The sequence below is a fragment of the Denticeps clupeoides genome, chromosome 1, assembly GCF_900700375.1.
Source record: "Denticeps clupeoides chromosome 1, fDenClu1.1, whole genome shotgun sequence".
NCBI classification, from domain to species: domain Eukaryota; kingdom Metazoa; phylum Chordata; class Actinopteri; order Clupeiformes; family Denticipitidae; genus Denticeps; species Denticeps clupeoides.
Window position 1 is genome coordinate 34,617,642 of NC_041707.1, and position 21,594 is coordinate 34,639,235.

Sequence of the window (21,594 nt, forward strand, 5' to 3'; positions counted from 1 at the left end):
CACAGACCCCCCCACTGTTGCACAAAAGTCCCAGAAGAGCCTCTACATCCAAGAATATTCAAAGAATGACTGGGGCTCAGTCTTTAAAATACTGTGCAAACTGTGCAGTATTGTTTTTGGTTTTATTTGGCTAGTTAGACACGATAATGAATGTAAAGAGGAAGCCACAGGAATTTATACCCTGTTCCCAGCCATGGGCTGTCTAATGTGGGTAATGTAATGTGTGGGATCTTTTTGCATTACTTAAACGGATCTATTCTTATGTCCAGGCATATCTTATCACAGTAAAAAATAGTACAAGTTTAAAGAAACCATAATAATCATGCTGCTTTAACACTGTAATAATTCTTGGACTGTACCCACAGTATTTAGATAGATGTAATCCCAGTAATCCAAATAATGATCTCATCCTGTTTCCTGTATTTGGGGCGGCTGACCAGAAAGGCTGCGGATGTTGTGCAGTTCCTTGCTTTGTGGCTAGGTGGCAGTCTCCCATGAGTGGTCCAGCAAATCAAATTCAAATTTTATTTGTCACATAAACAGTCATACACGGTATCATATGCAGTGAAATGCTTTAGCGACTGCTATAGACCACAGTATTGCAAATATTGCTGGTATACAACGAACCAATATGCAAATATTGCAAATATAACCAAATATTACACTTTTATGTTTTTAAAATAAAACATAAAATATGTGTAATGGGTAGGGTGAAGGTGTGCAAATGAGCAAAATGATAGTAAAAAGTAAAATTGTGCAAGAGTAAAAAAAAAAATATTCTGGGGTGATAGAGTCCAGAAGTGATTGAAAGTGCTGGAGTGTATTAAAGTTCTGTCCTATGAAGTGTTGTGATTGTTGAGAGCTCGTATAGCCTGCGGTAAGAAGCTCCTCCTCATTCTCTGTGTTGGCCTTCAGGGAGCGGAAGCGCTTCCCTGGTCGCAGCAGAGAGAACAGTCCATTTTTGGGGTAGCTGAGGTCCTTCACTATCCTCCTGACAGTGTCGTCAGCAAACTTAATGACACAGACACAGACCAGGAATAAGCAGCTGAATCGATTCCATTGAAATCTGGGATGAATGTTCTGCTCTCAATCTCCGAGGACAACTTCGTCATTTCACACCGAAGAGCTTGCACAACACCGCAAAACAAACAGCTCCTTTTAATTAGAAGAACGTCATGTTTGGCATTGGCACATTGATCTATTCCTTGTGTATTCCGTGTACTTTTCCTGTTGCCCTCTCCACTGTGAAAAGTTTTCGTTTATCTCAAAGGGGAGCAAATAATACTCTAATGCTAATAGAGACCAAAAAGAATTCTGGGATACAATGTTTTTTTTTTTTATTATTTAAAAACTTACAAACTCAGCAAAAGCCCTGACCTTAAGCACAATTGAAGTAGCCGTGCCTTCCGCTCTTCTGTTTCGGGTGCTCAGCCCGCAGGCCGAGATAAGACAACCATTCTTTACCTTTAACCGAAGCGCTCAGCCCTGCAAGAGCAGCTGACCTTGTGCTTGTGTGGCATGGATCCAGATTCTGGTGCAGGAGGGGAGTGGGGGCTGGGGTGGCCTGTGGATGGAGAAGCGGCGAGTGGGACACACGAGAGCGAGGACGACAGACATGGAAAGAGATGGTGAGACAGAGAATATGTCTCAGAGCACTCTGCCTAATTGACTGTGACAGGGGTGATGTCGTCCGTGGTCCCTTGGTTCCCTTGGCCTGTTAGCAACAGTCGGCCGCTGCCAACACAAACACACCCAGATGTTGGAAGAGGGTGCCAGAGCTGCACAACAGAGCATCTGAGCGTAAAGCACAGGCCTCTGTGGCTTGTAGTGCTTCTCCCCGACCCGTGATAAAGGCCAGGCCTAATCCTATTAGGGATGCAACGGCGATGCCATCTAATTAACCCTGCGTTTATGCACAGGCGATGACAAGCCACAGCCTGCCTCAGAAAACTGATCTGAATCAGACAGTCGCATTTGCCCAAATTTGGCCTCAGGTTTTGCAGGTTTTCACATCGACTGTTTTTTCACTCTCAGGGCCCAAATGTGAAGTGTTTGGAAGTGAAACACTAATTATGTTGTCAGCATTTACAGAAATAAATAGATACGAACAAAAAATGACTGCTTGCTAGTTAAGTATACCGTGTACGTGTTTTTACCCACATACAAAAGAGCATTTTTACCTTCAGACTGACTGAAAAACAGCCTGACTGAAAACACAATTAGCATATTTGCTAACGTCATACCAAGAATACTTTTTATTGCTAGCCAACATTAGATGGGCGAAAACATTATGTTAGCGAACACGGTAAATGCAGTTTGTGCAGTTGTCAGCTCAGTTACTATAGTGTATTATTTCGTAAGTACAAAAGATAATTTTGGATTCATTAAAATTGTATACTTTTTGCCTTGTTATTGCTAAGAAACCAAGCACAGTCTGCTTAATCTGGTTGACCAGCCGGTTTGACCTGCTTTAAAGTATTGACACCAGCAGAGACCAGCATGGGATCAAACGTGGGGATTGCCGGCAAAGATAACGAAACAGCGAGTGCTGGCGTACATCTGCCCTGCTTCCATTAGGCGGCTAACAAAACCGTTACAACAGGAAGAACGTGTAAACATGCGCCCTTCCCTTTCCCCTTCCTTTTTTACTTTTATCCTGTCTGTGTAGTTTGTTTGGGCTGGAGAGAGATAGAGTTAGAAAGAGAGAGAGAGGCGAGGCTAAAAACTTAAAAAAAAACCTTGAATAAGTTAGTTAAAAAGTATGCCTGACACCGACCGCGGAACTCCGGCCCCTAGACCAACACTTCACCACACTTTACGTCAGGCGCATAGGAATGTTTTTTTTTTTTCTATTCCCATAATCAAAGTTTCTGATGTATACTCGACTGCCGAAGCGGAACCACAGACATTTTTTTCGGCGCAAAACAAATCATCGACGCAGTACCAATATAGCAAAAGTTTTGTCAGATTAGCTGTGATTTATTTTGTGGGAACAAATGCGTGCTCGCACACACACCTTGTTTGAAATGGTACTCATGCTGCAGAGACCGAGAATGGTTTATGTTCCTTGGAACAAATGGGCAATAAAACGAATAATTTAATGGTCTGAGACTTAAGAGACTTAAATTTAGCTTAAGAATTGTATTTGAATGCCATAGATATCAATAAGTAATCAGCGATGTGATGACAAGCTCTGTTTTAATTGACCATAGGTGGCTAGAATTGGAAACCGAGACAGGCTGAAGACAAAGATATGGATGTAAATATAATGGCTAAAGTAGTTCATCTTTTTTGGGGTGGTCAGTTGGTGAGCTTCGTTCTAGTGTGTCCTTACGAGTGCACGGCCTGCATGGGTCATAAAGTTACTTTGACTTCCCTCACATTCTCTATGATCACCAGGCCTGTGAGAATCACTCAGCAAACAGAGCCATTCAGGGCGAACCATGTTTTTACTTTGGTGGGGGTGGCAGCCGGGGGCACTTCTTGCTCATTTGCACTTGTTAATGCGAGCCCAACTTCATGCACAAATGCACTGCAGGACACAAATAAACTGTCACACCTGAGTCACACTGTATACCTAACATAGCCTGGCCCATGACGTCAGGCCAAAACCTATAAAAACTCCAACAAAATGTTTATTACACAGGAATGGCCCAAACCTGTAGGGTGGCTATCAAATAACGGCGGTGAAACCAGAAAGCTGCAACCAAAAGTTGGGTATATAGGATCCATGAGACCTTGTCCGACCTGGTTTAGGCAGTGGGTGGCCCACCATCTGGGTTCAGCAGTAGGGCTATTACTAGTTTCAGGCCGTTGATTGCTTCAAGAGTCTTCTGACCTGGGTTTAGACGTCTTAGATAGCGGTTGACCTAAGGGTTATCCTAAAACCATGCCTACACACCCTTTTAAGATAAGACTGAACAAGCTGTGGTTCAAGGGGTTGCTCTAGAGACATTCCATGTTAAAACTTTCTGCTCCTGCTAGCGACTTACACATCCCACACACCCAAGCAGCTGTTTTCTGTGCCTCAAGACGTGTAATTACCCAGGATTTCTGTTTCTGTTCCTTACAATGACATTTCTCGCATAAAGCTATGTTTTCTCTAATGGAGACAAACTGTTTTTGCAGGCTCCCCGGGGGACGAACCGATACGCCCCCATACTGTGCAACTTTGCTTCTCCTGCCATATTAGAGCACAGGATGTTGTTCATTCTCGCGGTCAGAAACGCTCGAAATTCCCAACCTTTACACAGATGCATATACATAGTATAAGGAGCACAGATAAAGTGCTTCTCTGTAAAACACATCAGGGGTCTGTTGCAGATGGGCGTGGCCATGACTCCATGGATGCATGACCAGTCCAATTTAAACAGAGGTGGCAGTAAAGCCAGAAAATCCCTCCCACACGTACTCATAGACTTACGCACAACTTTTGCCCCAGAGAAAGACTCCTGTAGCCTAAGCAGAGTTGTGTCTAAAACACGCCCCCCCTGGACGCGAAGAGGGTGGAAATCTGGAGATATTCTCAGGTGAAACGTGCTGGCACATACACACACATAGACGTAGACGCACATACCACACTGCTCACACACACAGACAGAAGATTTACCTGATGGAGGCCAAACGGTTTCCATATGGTCCTAATTACCAGACCCAGAACCAGACCCAGGGTGCCATATTTTGGGGGGTCTATCAGACTGTGTCTGTGAATGTAGCTGCTGTTACTTTCACTTTAACCCCGTAAAACAACAGATGCAAGTGGGGGAGTGTGGGTTTTCTTTTTAAAAAAAATCCATTTCAGACGAGTCTGTTAAGCCAAATAACACCATGCTCCTTATGGTTCATCTCTTCCCACCATAATGATGTCCAGACGCCGAGGAGAGCGTGTGTATATCGCTGCACGTGTGAGTGTGTATGAAAGGCATGTTTCGCTGCAGCGGTGTATCGGAGTTTAAAAGCTCGCTCTGTTTCGTGTCTTCTGTTAAGTGCGGCTGGGTGAAAATATTAGTGAGACGAGACTTTGCATGTAACAACAGTAGAGAGGATGGCCGTTTACAGACACCGCACGTCTTTTTCACTTTCAGCAAGTTAAACTTTTTCGTAATATAATAACCAACTATGCATGACAACCTTTTCTTGATCTTATATCTACGTGTAAAGCAGGCCATGTCTAAAGACGCCAGATTTCCTAGAAAACCCACCAGAGGACAGCTGCAGACGGGCGTGGCAACAAATGCACGTAAGCATGATCACTACAAACTGCACAGAGAAGATAGGAAAGCCAGATAAGCCCCCAGCACACGTCTTTTTACCCCAGAAAAAGATTCCTACAGCCTACCAGAAAACTCGGACCACTGGCTTTTTCATGTGTGGAAAGGTGGAGGGCATTTGACTGGTTATTATATTTCATTTCTGATCTCAAATTATTCTGGTGATGCATCTTCTTACTGCTAAAAAAAAAAAAAACAGGAAAAACAGAAGCGAAAACAGGAAAAGGCTATTTTAGTGACATTAAGAGTGTGTTTTTAAACGGCAGAGGTGAGAGGCATGAAGGAAAATGACACAAAAAAAGACGCAAAAGTGTCCCAGAATTCACATTTTGCTATAAGCCTTTACAAACTGTTTTTATTATTTCTTGATGACACAAAACCTTATTATAGCAGGGCAACGCTGGAACCTTCACCCAATATAACAAGCAGAGCCAGCCTGCTTTTGCAGGTCAGGGGGTCGTGGGGGTGTTCAAAATCCAGGGTCAGAGTTCGATGACCACTTTCTCGTGGAGAGATAGATGAGACTGGCGTTTGAATTCCTGGTGCTGTTAGGAGGAATGTGGCCTTATCAAAGCTGTGACCAGGGAGAGAGCGACAGAGAGAGAGTGCAGTGCTCCTGTAAGCGCCGACTCAGGGGGTTAAAGGTCATGGGAAAAACCAGTAAAGAGTCAATTCCAGCCCAGTAGATTAAAAAAAGGCCCGGATGAGATATCCTGCAGACCCTCAACATTTGGGAAAATGGCGAAGGGGGTCTCTTAGCTTTTTATGGGGCCAAGGGGGGAAGGGGACCCTTGAGGAATAAGAAGAAACGTCTGGATTTACGGGACTTTGCAGTTAATGAATCTGACGGGAGTTTAAACACTTTTTTGTATTCTGAATCCTTGGCCTAATATTGTTTAGCACTTCTTCTTTTTCGGCCCAGATTGGTGTTGTCATGGGAGCCGAGTGAAAAACGCGGGAAGATTTGTATGCCCAATGATTGGTTCTCACTCCAAAATAGAACAATCCCAAGGTGGGCTGCTAAAGGGCGATATGTCTGCCTCACCCCCAAAAAACAAAAAAATAAACAGTATATTTGTACAAAAACCATGATCATTACCGACCATTAGTCTATTGGGGTCTGTCATAGTGTAGTAGCTGATTTCACCTTGGAGGACAAAACTTGCCGGAACCTTCTCTTCAGTTCCTGCATATTAGGAGATTTGGGTCGGGCCAGGTGTAGCCCCCCTCTCCTCTTCTCGCCATTCCCTCCGCCCAGGGCGCGGCTCACCTCCTGGCAGAGGTGCAGAAACGCGCCGTGGACGCCCTCGTGGTTCTCCCGCGCCGACGCCTCGAAGTAAACCCCGCCCAGCTCGGCCGCCAGCGCTTCGCCTTCGCCGAAGGCCACCTGCCGGGCGCGCAGCAGGTCGCTCTTGTTGCCCACCAGGATGATGGGAATGTTGCCGCTGGGGTGAATCCGCCGCACGTGCTGGTAGAGGGGCTGGATGGTGCGGTAGCTGCTGTGGTCAGTGATGGAGAAGACCAGAACGTAGCCGTCGGCCCAGTAGATGGAGCGGTTTATCTGTTCCTGGCAGTACAGGCCCTCTGCGTCGTCCTGCGGGGTAACGGGGGTGCAGAAAAAAAAAAAAAAAGTGATTGTCACATGTGATACACAGCAGCACAGCACACGATGCACACAGTGAAATTTGTCCTCTGCATTTAACCCATCACCCTGAGTGAGCAGTGGGCAGCCATGACTGGTGCCCGGGGAGCAGTGTGTGGGGACGGTGCTTTGCTCAGTGGCACCTCAGTGGCACCTTGGCAGATCGGGATTCGAACCGGCAACCTTCTGATTACGGGGCAGCTTCCTTAACCGCTAGGCCACCACTGCCCCAATGGCACTGCTCACAAAGTTAGGACTTAATGTAATGACCTACAGGCGGTAAAAGTTCATCCCCACTACACCCCTACCGCACCCATCATATAACATCACTAAGATAAAACCAAAATTTGTATTTGATGAAGGGTCTCGTGCTTGCCGTTCCTACAGTAGTACAGCGAGACTCCAGACAGCGCTCCCTTCATCGGAATTCCTTGTTTACTGGCCAAATCTTTGAACTGATATTACTGAGAGATAATTGGAGCATTGATGAAATCCCTGAAGTTCATGCTCGCTGATCAAACCCGACAGAGATGAAGACGACGGGGCTGGGTTCCTTCTGCCGTAACGGGGCTTCAGAAGACAGCCAGCCATGTGAGGAAGTGAAGCTTTTTTTTTTTTTTTTCCTGTGATATGATAACCTTGAAAGAGACTAATTACCTGCAAAGCAACACATGGTGTATCTTGCACTTGCAAGGAGACCTGCTCGCCATCCAGGCTGATTTTCCTTGAATAGAGAGCGCCTGGCACACATGGAGAGATAGTATTGCCGTTTCTTCCTTTATGCGTCATTCAACAGATTATATATATATATATATAAACAGATAAATATATTATATATATTTACACTGCACGTTCTGAAACATGAATGAATGTCACCATATTGCAGAGACCCTTACCTGTGTTTGCTTCATAATCTCCAATGAACCTCTTGGTTAGAAATCTCACTATTAAGGCTGTAAATTAACACAGAGAACAACCAGCGGATTCACAACTGTCAAGGCATTGGGGCTTAAAGATTAGCGTGAAAACTTTTTTGCTTCACACGTTCTGCCAGTTTACAGATTTTCAGCGCAGTCTCCCCACAACATGCATATAACACACATATATTGCATATCGATATCTTTGTGAGTAAGATAATAACCACGTAACATCACAGAGAATCTAGTATCGTTTACAAGTGTGACATAAATCTTTGGAAAGACGTGCACATTCATTGTGGGGACTGGCAAAATACACACACAGACACACACACACACACACACACATACACACACAGATCACATCGCCCCCTGGCGGTACAGTCGGTTTAATGCCGCTTATCTTCACAGGAATTACTAAATGAATCGAATGAGTTTCTTAATATCTTCAGAAATGCTCATGTAAATATTATATGGCGTGTATGTGACAGGTTGCAAAGCTCTGATGCAGTAAAACCAAAATCCCGCATTATAAGTACTTAATCTACAGATTAATGTTCCGTGAGTGTGTTACATTGTAACCGCATAACATCTGGTGTACGTTTAGACAAGCGTATAATACGTTTTGTATGATTATGAAGTTTATATTTAAATGTAATATATATACATATATATGAAATTTGATTCATTTATTCCAATTTGTGCGTGATTGTGGGCTTCTGATCTATTTCTCTGTAAGGGAATCGGCATGTCGGTTCTACCTGTTTTCCCGACGTTACTCGCGCCCAGAACCACGATCTTGACGTTCTTGTTGGGAACGCAGTCCAGCGCGGGGTACTCCGGTATGGGAACTAGCAGAAAGTTGCTAGAACCGCCGCTCATTGTTCTGGGAGGCTCGGCGAGAAGACGCATTTAGCGGGCTGCGCTGCAGACCTTATCGGCCCCCGTCTGGGAACGGCGCGGCTTCCTCCGAGGGGACAAACCAAAAAAAAAAAAAAAAAAAAAGTTAAAAATGTTAAACCCGGAGTAGCTTCCCGCTCCGTGAGATGGTAAATTTCCACGCGAAAGTCCGGCTCCGGAGGGGGCTTCGGCAGCTGGATCCAGAGACCGCGGCCGGCCGGGCTCCTCCGGTCGGTGTGAGGAGCCAGAAGATGAGTCGGGGAGCTGATGGGGACAGGGGCGTGAATAAAGCCGGGAGGAGAGAGCTCAACCCCCGACCCAGATCGCATGGAGTCTAGAAATGCTCGGGACTGTATGTGATCAGCGACTGACTCAGTTGAAGTCAGAAACCTTTAGTTCCTTTAAAACGGTATCGATCATCCATAACATTATGACCACTGCCATGATTCTCCTACAACATTTTGCCCACGAAGCAGGAAAAACGGGCAAGTTTAATGGTTCTAAGGTCCATAGTGTGTTATCGAGTCGGCTGAGTCGTGGCATCTCCAAAACTCGAGCTCTTCTGGGATGTTTCTTGTCTGTAGTTGTCTAACGGGTCAGGATCATTGCCGGCCACGGCACATTGGCGCATGTGGGCTCGTGTCGTCCAATCCAGAAGACGTATGGGGCTTGCCCAGAACAGTAATGGTGTCCACCACCGCAAGCTCTTACAATGGCACGTAAGCATCCGTGGGCCAATGGTCTAGAGCTCTCGTGACTTGCTGGGTGTGTGTGCAAGGCAAGGCTGAGAAAGACGTGACATTGATTTCAGTCCAATGAAGCATCCGTGGGATGTGATGGAAAAACCAAACTGCAGACGCCAGCTCACATGTTTTTTTTTGGGGGGGGGGATATGAGCGTTATGACAGAGAAATAGAGAGTTTGTACAAAACAGCACAACCCACGACTGCCACTGTTTAGAATATATACAAGCAGGCAGTTGCTGTTAACACTAGTTCAAAGTCGCTAATGTTAAACGTAGGCCTGGTTGTGAACTAGATTGGACTGAGGACGCCGTCCATTTTCAGTTTCTCTGATGAAGCCCCTTTCCGATTGTTTGGGGCGAAAAATGATCGTCCAGAGAACAAAAAGTGACGCTACCATCAGTCCTGTCTCGTGCCAACAGTAACGCATCCTGAGACCATTCATGTATGGGGCTGCTTCTCCTCCAAGGGAGTGGGCAAAGTGGGAGTGGGAGTGAGAACTAAGTGGCTCTGGGAACAAAACATTGAAATTGTGGGAAAGTCCCCAGACCTTAATCCAATTGAGAACTTGGACAAACAAAACCCCACAAATTCTGACAAACTCCAAGCACTGATTATGAAGGAATGGGTCGCCATCAGTCAGGATTTGGTCCAGAAGTTGATTGACAGATCTTAGAAAAAAGGGGCCAACACTGCAAATATTGACTCTTTGCATAAACCTGAAGTAATTGTCAACAAAAGCCTTTGAAACTTACAGAATGCTTGTAATTATACTTTAGTACACCACAGAAACAGCTGACAAAAAGATCTAAAAAAACACTGACGCAGCAAACGTTGTGGAAACCAGCATTTGTGTCATTCTCAAAACCTTTGGCCACGACTGTACGCGCTTACGGTGTAACCCGTAAAGCGCCGAACTCTGGCGGAAATACCCGATCGCGTCCGAGCGTGCCGCCCGGGCACGGCTACACATCGCGTCGCTGCTCACTGCGTTTTTTTCCCTCGCCGCGGCCGGACGGGCAAGCGGCTTCCCCGGAACTTCAGCCGCTGCGGCTGTCACCGATTTTTAAAACTGGGGTTCGGTCCAATATGGCGGCGGTCGGATGGAAATACTGATGACAGTCCGAAAGATCGCCTCGATTTGTACGATGGTATGGCTGCGTTTGCTGCTTTGTGTGTGTGTTTTTGACCCGGCAGTGGGGCTGAAGTGGCGTTGTCCTGTCCACTGCTTGTTGCTAAGCGGCTAACCTGCTAGCCTAGCTAAACCCGAACATGCCCAGCACCGGTTGTTTTGTAAAGTTGTCATGCTGAAGCCGCGCTGTCTTTTTTCGTGTTGCTGCCCTCAGTTTACTACGACCTAGCCCTAGGACAAGGGGACGCATTGGTGCTTGAATTTAAACAGAGGGACGCGTGATGAGGGTGGATCGGACAATGTTGCCACGTCGGTGTATTTTACGCGACTTTGAGATTGTTTGGGGCGTATCGCAAACAAAAATTGACAATCGCGGGTTGTTTTTTCATGGATTTTTGCCCATGTAAAGTAATTAAAGTGTATGTTGCAGGCTATATTGCGAGTGTATCAGACTCGTTGTGTTTAATTGCACTATATTATCCATGCTAGGTGTGATGCTAGGAATTGGCATGTACCATTTAATTATAGACTACAGTCAATTGATTAAAACAGTTGCCGATTTTTCAACGTGTCAATTTATGCGAGTTTTTATGGGTTTCCGTTCGCATATTGAAATCTTTTTTTTAAATGAATCAGGTAGATTATTTCTTGCGAGACCTGGCAACATTAGCAGCGGGGTATACACAGCTAGCCTGTTATTTGGAAATGTTCTGTAGGCTACAAGGCCAAAGCTACAAGGCGGTAGCTGCAACGTAGTTTTGCGGCGTGCATGTTAGTATATTCGCTTCTTTATGACGCTTTCTGGTGTCCCCTCGCCGTCTTCCGATAAAGTCACCTGCGGTTACAACCACATAAACACGACGCTGCTAACGTTAGCCGCTAAATTGAACGTTAATGCCCGTCTGCCTTGCTTGCCTGTTTGTGGGCTTGAGAGATCAGCTCTGGCTTTGCCGCCTGTTTTGTGTCGCTTCATCGATCATTTTAAACACGTGAATTGTAGCAACGATACGATACGTATCACGATCTAGAGGTCAGGATGGGTTATCGACACTTTAAAAATATCTGTTTTAAGTAAATGTAAATCTTTGAACCTTGACGCAGCACACGGAATGCTGCTATGCTGACATTCATGTTCTTTTAACCCTTCAATAGTGTTAATTATCGATATTTGAATGCAGCATCCATGTAAATGATTTCTGGGGAACTGCCGCATGCTCTTATGAATAAACCGGCGCAGAATGAGCGTTTATTATTAGTATTGCCATTCTTGTGCTTTTAAAAATAAATGCAGTCACATTAATAACCAGGTACAAGGCAATAGTCAGATTTCCCCCTGAATTTCGGCGGATCTTTAAAAATAGTCTTAAATTCGATTTTTGACATTTTAAACCTTAATTATCATTAACTTGTCATGACTGATAATCCTTAAATCCAGAGTTCAACGTACAGATCCAATACATTTATTAAGTGGTAACTTCTGAATAATTTGGCGAATTTCTATCAAATGTTTCGCATTTTTTGTGTATGAAATGACCTATGGAGCTAGACGGCTAAATTCTGCACTCTCCTGCGGACGTGCTTTCTTTATAATAAAAATAGTGAATAGTGATGAGGGGAAAGTAAATAAAAAAAAATAATTAAATCAAACGAGACAAGCCTTCAATCTGTCAGTAATCCACCGGTCACGACGCGCTGCGCACTTCCGGGTTCGCAATCACGACGTCAGGTCGAGCGACTACATGAACACAAAATGACGCGCTTTAAGCGACAAGACATGGTGTCATTCTCTCCAAGTTTACCAGCCGACTAAACTGAGACCGGCTGCTCGGTCTCACGTCAGTGTGTGAACCGTTCCTGCCGGGTTTCTATCATTTTAATCTGGTCGAACTCGCGTGGTAAATTTACGTCTGGTCTACAGTATCGATCCTTTCCGTGTGACTCGCTGCTTGTAATGTTGTTTCGCTGATTGGTTGAAATTTGGATTGAAATTTGATTTGCAAATCTCGGCCACCGTCGTTAGGTGACCCAGCACAAGTCGTATGTGTGACGACTTCTGCTTCTGTCCACTTTCTGCCGTGACAAGTGCAATTTCCCACTTGTGGGACTAATAAAGGTTTATCTTATCTTATCTTGTCACAACAGCAGCCCAAGTGGGGATGGAGTCTGGCGAACAACACGCAACAACAAATACAAATTTGGTGGCAGCACGTAAAAACATAAAATATCCCATTTGTAATGTGCCAGTTCTTTAAATGTACCTGTTATTTATTTTATTAAACTGCAGTATTAGGAAGATTTAGTAAGCATTCATTTTAATGGCATTTTTTAATTTTTAATATTGAGCTCAATAATCGCAATATGACTCCCCCACCCCCGAATCGTACAGCCCTGATATAAGAAACCGAAAACATCGCAGTCGCCCCCTAGTGGCTTGCTGCACTACAGGTAATAGTGACTGGTAACTTTTACAAAATTAATACATTACTTAAGGTAAAATACAATTACAGTGTCTGCCAAGAAACTCTGGCCCTTGGAGAAATGTAATTGACTACCCCGATGAAGGTGGCCTTAAAAAAGGTCTTAAAAAGCCCCTGCACTCATGCTGTGTACTGTACAAGGACTCCTAGATATTATTCACTGTACCACCCATAGGAATCTAATCAGTGGTGACACTTTTATGGTCTTTGGAAGTTAAGTGACACTCTCCTCTTTTTGGCACAGCAACCAGCCAAGGCAGATGCTGGAGCAAGTTTCCATTGCTGTCTTTTCCCATTTTGATAGTGTTGACAGCACCTGTCAAAACTCCTGAAATGTCTTCATGCTGTCGGGAACTAGTGTATAGGCAAGTTAAAAATGAATAGGAATAAACAGAATAATGGCTCTTCATTACAATATCCTGAACAGATTAAAATGTTTTTTAGATCTGACTTGAAAATAATCTTTTTATTTTTTTTTGTATAGAACTAATTTTTTTGCACTATTGACAGAATTTTGCTTGATTTTGGTAACTTTTGTCTATTTTTTGTTTCTCAGCAGAGTTTTTCATTGACAGATCATGGTGATTCATTTTATGTCAAATCATCCCACAATACTCATGAATCCAATTTATCCAATCACATGCGTTACTATATCAGAAATGGTTATGGACCCTGCTTACATTATGGTTTCAATACCCTGGGAGTTGCGAATAATGTAGTTTCACTATTAATGTTTTAATACCTCATTTCCTCAAACTGGTTGTGCTTTTGAAATTCTGATTTTTTTCTGGATTTTAATATAAATATGTATTATATCAGTAACAACACTATTCAAAAAATGTCTTACTTCATTAATGACAATTTTCATTGACATTTTAAAAAAAATGGTCATTGAATGCTTAATTTGACATTACATGGAAAAGATAAAACCAGGCGTTAAAGATTCAGTGACTTCCTATGAGAGAGGTGCATTAAAGAGGGAAGGTGACTGCGTTCCTGGCTGGCAGTAATACAGATGCCTTTTCCCTACAGGGCGCCAATGCCTCTGCTTTGGAGAAGGAGATTGGACCGGAACAGTTTCCCGTAAATGAACACTACTTTGGGCTGGTGAATGTAAGTCTCTCTGTTTTTTCCTGCGTCATCGCCCAGCCTGCCTCTGAAATTATTATTGAGCAGAATGTGCATACGCTGAAGATAAAATGTCAATTTTTTCCCCCTCTACCATATATCTTTTAACTACATAGTTCGTCCTTCGATTCTGAAGCCACCTGCAATGTTGTTTTAATGGAGTTTGATGTGTGTTGGTGCTTCTGTCTCACCCTCTGTTTCTCCAGTTCGGGAACACCTGCTACTGTAACTCAGTACTGCAGGCCCTGTACTTCTGCCGGCCCTTTAGGGAGAAGGTTCTGGCTTACAAGATCCAGCCAAGGCGCAAGGAGAGCCTCCTGACCTGCCTGGCAGACCTCTTCAACAGCATCGCCACGCAGAAGAAGAAGGTGGGCGTCATACCGCCCAAGAAGTTCATCTCCCGACTGAGAAAGGAGAATGGTGAGGAGGATTGAAAGTGCTGCCTTTGTGGTGAATGCGTCAAATATTGTAAACAATAAATAAATAAAACATCTTATCTTACTCTATATTATCTATGTTCTTGTCCTGGTGGAAAATGTCCTACAAAGAATTGTGGTTATTGTCACTGTGACTGAGTTCACTGCAGGATATGCTCCTTTTAGCATGAAATAACCTGTTTTAGTGTTGAGAGTAATTAGTTACACATTAATTGACCAAACACGTAATGAGTAACATTTCCTTTTTTTTTTTTCCCCCTTGGGTCCCTAAACCCAAACTATGTATGGTGCGAGTCATAATACCCTGATAGTTAATGAATTGAGAATATCTGTTTGTGTTTTATATATTTTGATGCAGTTTTTCCTCATTAAGCACCATTAGTAACACCAAATCGTATTATTTGATATTGTAGACCGGTTAAAGGTGCAATTGACGTTACAATAACTCAGTATCGCCTCTTGAGGTACAGAGGGGCATTACAAGACAGCTGGTTAGCAGGCTAAAATTAGCCACACAGCACATTGATATCTTTGACATAGTGCCAGGTCTAATATTTTAAGTTTAATTTTCTGATTCGTGGCGCCTTTTAAAATGCGTTTGTGTGTTCACAGAATTGTTTGACAACTACATGCAACAGGACGCTCACGAGTTCCTCAACTACCTGCTCAACACCATCGCTGACCTGCTACAGGAAGAGAAGAGTCAAGAGAGGCAGCAGAACGGCAAGCTGGTGCAGAACGGCGGGGGCGGCGGCAGCAGTTCAGGAGGAGGAGGAGGAGGAGGAGGAGGGAGCAGCAGCAGCACCGCCGGAGAAGGGGACGCAGAGGAAAAGACCCAGCAGACCTGGGTCCACGAGATCTTCCAGGGCACGCTGACCAATGAGACGCGCTGCCTGAACTGTGAAGCGGTGGGTGGCGGCGGACGGGCACATTTCTAGTCACTGTATTCAGATGTTTATGCACATTTCTAATGTAAATATCTCAATTCATCGATAATAGCATTTAATATTTTGATTATTTGTTTGTGCCTTTTGCTGTTATTAATGTTGTGCGACACTTTATGTACTGCTTTTTGGTCATCAGTCCAACTCCAGTGTATTATCCTGTAGCCAGTAGCTTATGCCTTTCTGTGAAAACATTTGCTTCAGTCATTTGTCATCGTTGTAACTCAAAAATATTATTAGAATCTTGTTGCTTACAAACAACATTTGCAGATGTATTCTGCATGATTCATGGCTGCGAGAAAAAGACATATTGATACTGTTTTTTTAAGGCCGTGATAGGAATTTATGGTGGAAAAACATTCCGATATAAATGTTGTGGCCGAGACACGCTCACACGTGCTGATGCTGAGTAAGATTAACACTCATTTTATTATGGCTGGAGCAGATGTTCACAGCTGGGTCCAGAATTGTAAAATAGCAGCTGGCTGGGCCAGCAGGTGGGCCGCGTGGGCCGCCTTAAAAGTGTGCAAACAGAACTCAAGTGTGTCCTTTCTTCTTCAGGTGAGCAGCAAAGACGAGGACTTCCTGGATCTCTCTGTAGATGTTGAACAGAACACATCCATCACACATTGTCTCAGGTGAGACTGAACAGAACACACACACACACCAGTTCAGTACTGACTCTGTCTTCACTTTCTCTCCTTCTCACAGGGGCTTCAGCAACACAGAGACCTTATGTAGTGAATATAAGTACTACTGTGAGCAGTGCCGGAGCAAGCAGGAGGCTCAGAAGAGGTTAGTTCGCCTCTCTGGTTGGACTGCAGGCTTGATGGGCGCAGAGATGGATTATTGTTCCTATAGAATCAAGCTAGCTGAACTTGAAAGGGACTTAAAGGGACTTGGAGCTGCAGGGCCACCATAGAGCGCTGCTGCTTCAGATTTGTTTATTGGTGCCCTATGGCACCTTTTTTTTATTTCTCCCGCCCGTAATCTTGACAAGGAAAACAAAGGGAGTAAATTACGTAGTTTACATAAATTACATAACTTTTTGTGATTTCTTTTGTCTTTAGTATGTGATGTGGAAATTCGTTTTTAGTGCAAACTCCTACTGTGGCCTGTAAGCTTGCTGGCTTGTTTTTAGCATCATGGAATAATCCTAAACCTTTCTGTGTGTCCCCCATCTGGCCGTCACTCAGAATGTGTGTGAAGAAGTTACCAATGATTCTCGCGCTGCACCTGAAGCGCTTTAAGTACATGGAGCAGCTGCACCGCTACACCAAGCTCTCCTACCGCGTGGTCTTCCCCCTGGAGCTGCGGCTCTTCAACACGTCCGGAGACGCCACCAACCCCGACCGCATGTACGACCTGGTCGCTGTGGTGGTGCACTGTGGCAGGTGAGCCATGCTGCCACCCCCCCCCCCCCCCCCCCCCCCCCCAATGTTCAGAAATGTGCTCTACGTATGTAGCCCACGTTCACACTGCAGAAAAAAAAATCAAGTCACCATCAATTCAATACAGATTTGATGTTTTGCAGTGATGTTGAAACCTGATGTTGGCAACGTTATAAATGTTAATGTGAAGAAGCAAACAAAAATTTAAAATGAGCGTTAAGACCAGCAGTCTGAGCGCTGTATTACGGTCTGAGGGATGAAATTGATTACTGTTTTTTTTATATTTATTTTTTTGTCTGCAGCGGTCCAAATCGTGGCCATTATATAACCATAGTGAAGAGTCACGGATTCTGGCTTCTGTTTGATGATGACATAGTAGAGGTAAGCATGCCTGTCCGTTTCAGATAATCAGTAACAAAGTCTCCGATTTAAAGGGTTTTAATCTGGTTACCTTTTATGTGTGTGTGTGTGTGTGTGTGGACATCTTGAGTTCTACACCAATAACTGGAACGAACTCTACAGACCCGGTTAGTCCAGTATATGTAAAGTCAGTGTTACTGTACTGCATTAAATAATGTCCGGAGTGAGGGATGACCGAGACGGAAATCCGAACTTGCTGACTTATAGTCTGCTGTTTGTCGGTGAAGCTGAATTTGAATCCTCTTATTGATCTGGAAGAGCAGGAAGCTTTATGTAGGCGTGCGTGTTTGCGGGAGAGAAGCTGCGACCAGTGATGCTGCATCCCCTCGCCGTGTGGGAGGTCTTGTGTGACCCCTGACATTTTCATCTGAAACGGCCATCAAGTCAGAGCAAACAGCATGATCGACCTCTATAAAACAAGCAGAGCACTCATCTCTCTACACACTCACGCACCTTCTTTCCTGTGGTCTGGAACACCCGTTTGTGTACATACACCAACAGTTGGTCATCACTCTGCTGCATGACCCATAATCCCTTAGTGATAAACACATTTGCCGCGGAAGATGAGTGCTTTGGTTTTCAGCACCGATCGCAGAAGCAGGGCCTGGTTTTTCCACTATGGGAATTGGTCTCATCTCAACATCTGGACAGGGAGAGAGCGAGAGAGAGAGAGAGAGAAATGAAGGGTTGAGGGAAGCGGCTGGAAAAAGGGCGAGTTAGGGAAGGAAGTGAGAGACGAGGAGGTAGGAATGAGGGATCGGTGTGGTCTGGCTGAGGAGGGAAGTTTCCGAGGGGCTGAAGCTCAAGCTCCTCTCTGGCTGTCGCTGGTGTAAACACGGTACTGGTAACCATTAGCTTAATTCCCCCCCGCCCTCTCTCTCTCGCTGTCTCCTCCACTCTCCTGTTTTCTCCCTTTTTAGAAAATCGATGCCCAGGCAATCGAGGAGTTCTACGGCCTGACGTCGGACATTTCCAAGAACTCCGAGTCGGGATACATCCTCTTCTACCAGTCCAGAGACTGACAGGGCAGCAATGAGATGGCAAGATCACGTGATCAGGCACGAGAAGGTCGAGTCGAGTTGGGTCAGGGTTGGAAAGGGGGGAGGGTGGGGCTCGGGGGAGATTGCCAATCCACCGCCTGCCCCCTATCCTACCTCCTCAAGTCCTCTTTCATGCAGGCCTGACAGTGGAGCTCTGCACCTGCATCCAGAGAGGATCAAACATTTGCCGAGCGATGAAGGTGCAGTGCCACCCCTCACCAGATGGCGGCGGTCGCCAAAACACATCTCTGGTTTAGGTTGCTCCATATGGTTAACAACGCTGATGCCGGGGGGAGCCTGCTTAAAAAGCAGGCACTTATTTATTAGAACCTATAGGCAGCCTGGCTCCGACCAAAGCGGTCCTAATTTTCCTCTCTCTCTTAAAATAGTTTTTTCTTATTTTTTTTTTTTTTTAGCTTGGCGAGTACTGTGGATACCAAAGGCGTATTTTGATAATGCTTTATGCGTGGGAACCAAGCGTCTCCATCTTGTTTGTCCGTGTGGTTTTTTTCCCCCTCATGTGTACAGCGAATAGTTGGGAGGAAGGGAAACCTATAAGGGCAGTTATGTGCTAAATAATAGCAATAGGGTTGATCTTCTGACTGAAGTGTTCTGACTTTATATTGAAAAAGTGACTGCCTCACTGCTGAAAGAATGGAAGGCGGCGCCACGACTCCGATGACGAATGTGAAGTAGGCCGGCTTCAGCTGCACAAACGCTCAGTCTGTAGCTGGAGTGCCAATCGATGTCTGTATCAACTAGCTCTAGACCTGACTTGACCTGCCGTCTTTTTCGTTCTTTTTCTTGTCTCTTTAGAACAAATTAATGTTTCATCATGGTGGAATATCTCCAAATTGGATGTGATTGTTTTATCTGTCCTGCTTGGAAACTTTTTAAATGCCTCTGGGTGGCAGGAATGAAGTGTTATGTGGAGTGCTCCTAATATTGATGTGATTTTTTGCAAATCAGACTTCAGAATTTCCCTGCAAAGTATTTGCTGTGACTCTTGAATGCCACCCCCCAAAAGACAAAAAACATCACGTTGTGCGTGCGTGAGTGAGAGAGTAAAAAAAGCGTGTACTTGTAAATGATTCGAATACACTCCGACACGGTGAATGAACAGCCCACAGCCATCTGATTACTAGCTAGGCCTTCACGTTCTCAGCGGGGCTTCCGAAGTCCAGCTAACTAGAAGATTCCATGATAAGTAGTAGTGCTGACCTCACAGTTTCCTCCTCCGCACCAGAGCAGACTGGACTAAGTTCAGAGGTGACTTTGCCACCTCTGTTTCCCCTTCTACATTTAATATAACTGGACTGGTCGCTCACAGACATCAGAGGGTCAAGTCAGATATTATGTCAAACAAGGCTTTATTCTCCTTATTTAATTATAAAGGATGTATATTAACTTCTTAGATGTTCACTTTTTACATATATATGTACATATATATAATATATATATTTTACTAATTTTACTAGTCTACATTCATGCGTAGGCCAATGACATGGGTTTATTTTATTTTGGGAATTATGTAGCAGCAGAATGTGTCAAGGTTTGCACGATTGGTCGGAAATAAAACATTTAACCGTTCTGCAGCTCACGATGCACTGTGAGGAGGAGAGAAATGCCGTTCTGTCTTCTCATTTCTTCTCATGCAGGCTGAATTCCATGCAGGTGTTTTAAAAAGTGCACTTTCAGTAACAGACAGTAGATATACAGTTTGTACAAACAGATAGAAGTCATTTCTTTTTTTTTTTAGTCTCTGGTTTTCATGGGGTGGGAGCTTGGGGAGGAGTGGAGAGGGTGCGGACAATGTTAGACTAAATGATGAAGAATTAAATGAGTAATAAAAAAAAATTAAAAGCACTTTTTGAGTGTGTATTCTTGTGTTTGTGATTGAGTGGTTATTAGAAATTATCAACCGTCTATCTCCTATATATGTGCTAAACAATAAAATAAAGCAATTTACAATAATATTTGTACTTTGTAATAATTTTATGTACACTTGTCTTAGATGCAGTTGAATGAAAAATTACAATTATATTGCTATTTTTCTTATTTTTCTAATGTTTATGAACATTCACAAACATAATTCACAACAATTGTATAATTGTCAACAATATAGATAAAAACATACAGGTACAAAAGGATTAAAATGAGTTGTCAAACAAGAATGTCGTATACAATTGAAAGTACAAGCGTCTAGCTGCTGCTTCAGATAACCAGAATCCATTTGGTTAAAACCCAGCTTATCATTTTAAGGATGTTTTGTCTACAAGATCACTCGCCTTTTGTGGGTTAGCAAATGCGCAGATGCAAATTAGTGCAGAGCGGTGCAATATCGCCCTCTAGCGGCAGTCATATACTGGTGCATCAGCAATAGTGCTTAATGAGTTTAAGGAAATCCATGTGCTTATTCTGCTCCGTATATATAAATATGTACAGTTGTATAGAAAATATATATTACATATGCACACAAAACGTCCGAATTCTGTTCAACTTTTCTCGCATTGCGATTGGACAGTGAAAAGGCTCTGGAGAGACAGGCTTCTGCTGATGGTTCTGGTGATGATCATCTGCATCGAAAAAAAAATGGCAACAATAGTTACAGATGTTGTGGGACGTTTAACTGAGGAAATGTCATCTATTGCAACAACTGCACTGCTGTACCTCACACACTTTATTAAAAAAAATCCTTTTTAATCTATTTTGTACAATACATTTTCGGTTGAAATGGAGAAGGGAGGTGTGCAGAAGACCAGGCTTCAAGCAGCAGCCTTTAAGATGGAAAAGCTCAACCAAATAAATGCAGATAAGGGAAGTACGTCAATGCAGGTATTGATGGGCAACCTGATAATTGTCACGTTCTGCCTGTTTGAAACCAGCTCCTCTGTTATGAAACACAAAATGCTACCCTTTGGAAATATCTCACACTTCAGGAATGCATCCCAAAACCGCGCATCATTGTAGTAGAGAGTATTGACTGATTGTCGCGTGCTGGGATGTTTGGGATGTATGTCTGAATCAGTCCTCCGTCCCACACAGTAGTCATACACACACACACATACACAGGCGTGTGTGTGTGTGTATACGCTCGTGAGTGAGAGTGAGGTAAGCTGCCCCTTTACATTGGCGGACCCCCTCTCGTCATAC

At 44.0% G+C, this 21,594-nt stretch overlaps 3 protein-coding genes across 4 annotated transcripts in view; 1 reads left to right on the forward strand and 2 right to left on the reverse strand.

Moving 5' to 3' along the window:
* Positions 1–5,591: 5,591 nt before the first annotated feature.
* rasl11a (RAS-like, family 11, member A) lies at positions 5,592–9,455 on the reverse strand. The gene is made up of 4 exons (XM_028982212.1): positions 8,591–9,455; positions 7,809–7,865; positions 7,570–7,652; positions 5,592–6,864 (listed from the first exon to the last, which is right to left on the reverse strand). The coding sequence occupies exons 1-4, from the start codon at positions 8,739–8,741 to the stop codon at positions 6,394–6,396; spliced, it is 762 nt and encodes a 253-aa protein (XP_028838045.1). The 5' UTR covers positions 8,742–9,455; the 3' UTR covers positions 5,592–6,393.
* Positions 9,456–10,414: 959 nt separating this feature from the next.
* usp12b (ubiquitin specific peptidase 12b) lies at positions 10,415–20,227 on the forward strand. The gene is made up of 9 exons (XM_028962604.1): positions 10,415–10,623; positions 14,114–14,194; positions 14,416–14,629; positions 15,259–15,554; positions 16,152–16,228; positions 16,302–16,385; positions 16,787–16,984; positions 17,284–17,362; positions 18,322–20,227. The coding sequence occupies exons 1-9, from the start codon at positions 10,576–10,578 to the stop codon at positions 18,421–18,423; spliced, it is 1,179 nt and encodes a 392-aa protein (XP_028818437.1). The 5' UTR covers positions 10,415–10,575; the 3' UTR covers positions 18,424–20,227.
* arhgap36 (Rho GTPase activating protein 36) overlaps positions 19,795–21,594 on the reverse strand; it is a 32,422-nt gene continuing 30,622 nt past the window's right edge. For both annotated transcript variants that reach the window (XM_028962389.1, XM_028962476.1), the window contains exon 13: positions 19,795–21,017. In XM_028962389.1, the coding sequence (XP_028818222.1) occupies positions 20,937–21,017 (81 nt within the window). In that variant the 3' untranslated portion in view covers positions 19,795–20,936. The remainder of the gene's footprint in view (positions 21,018–21,594) is intronic.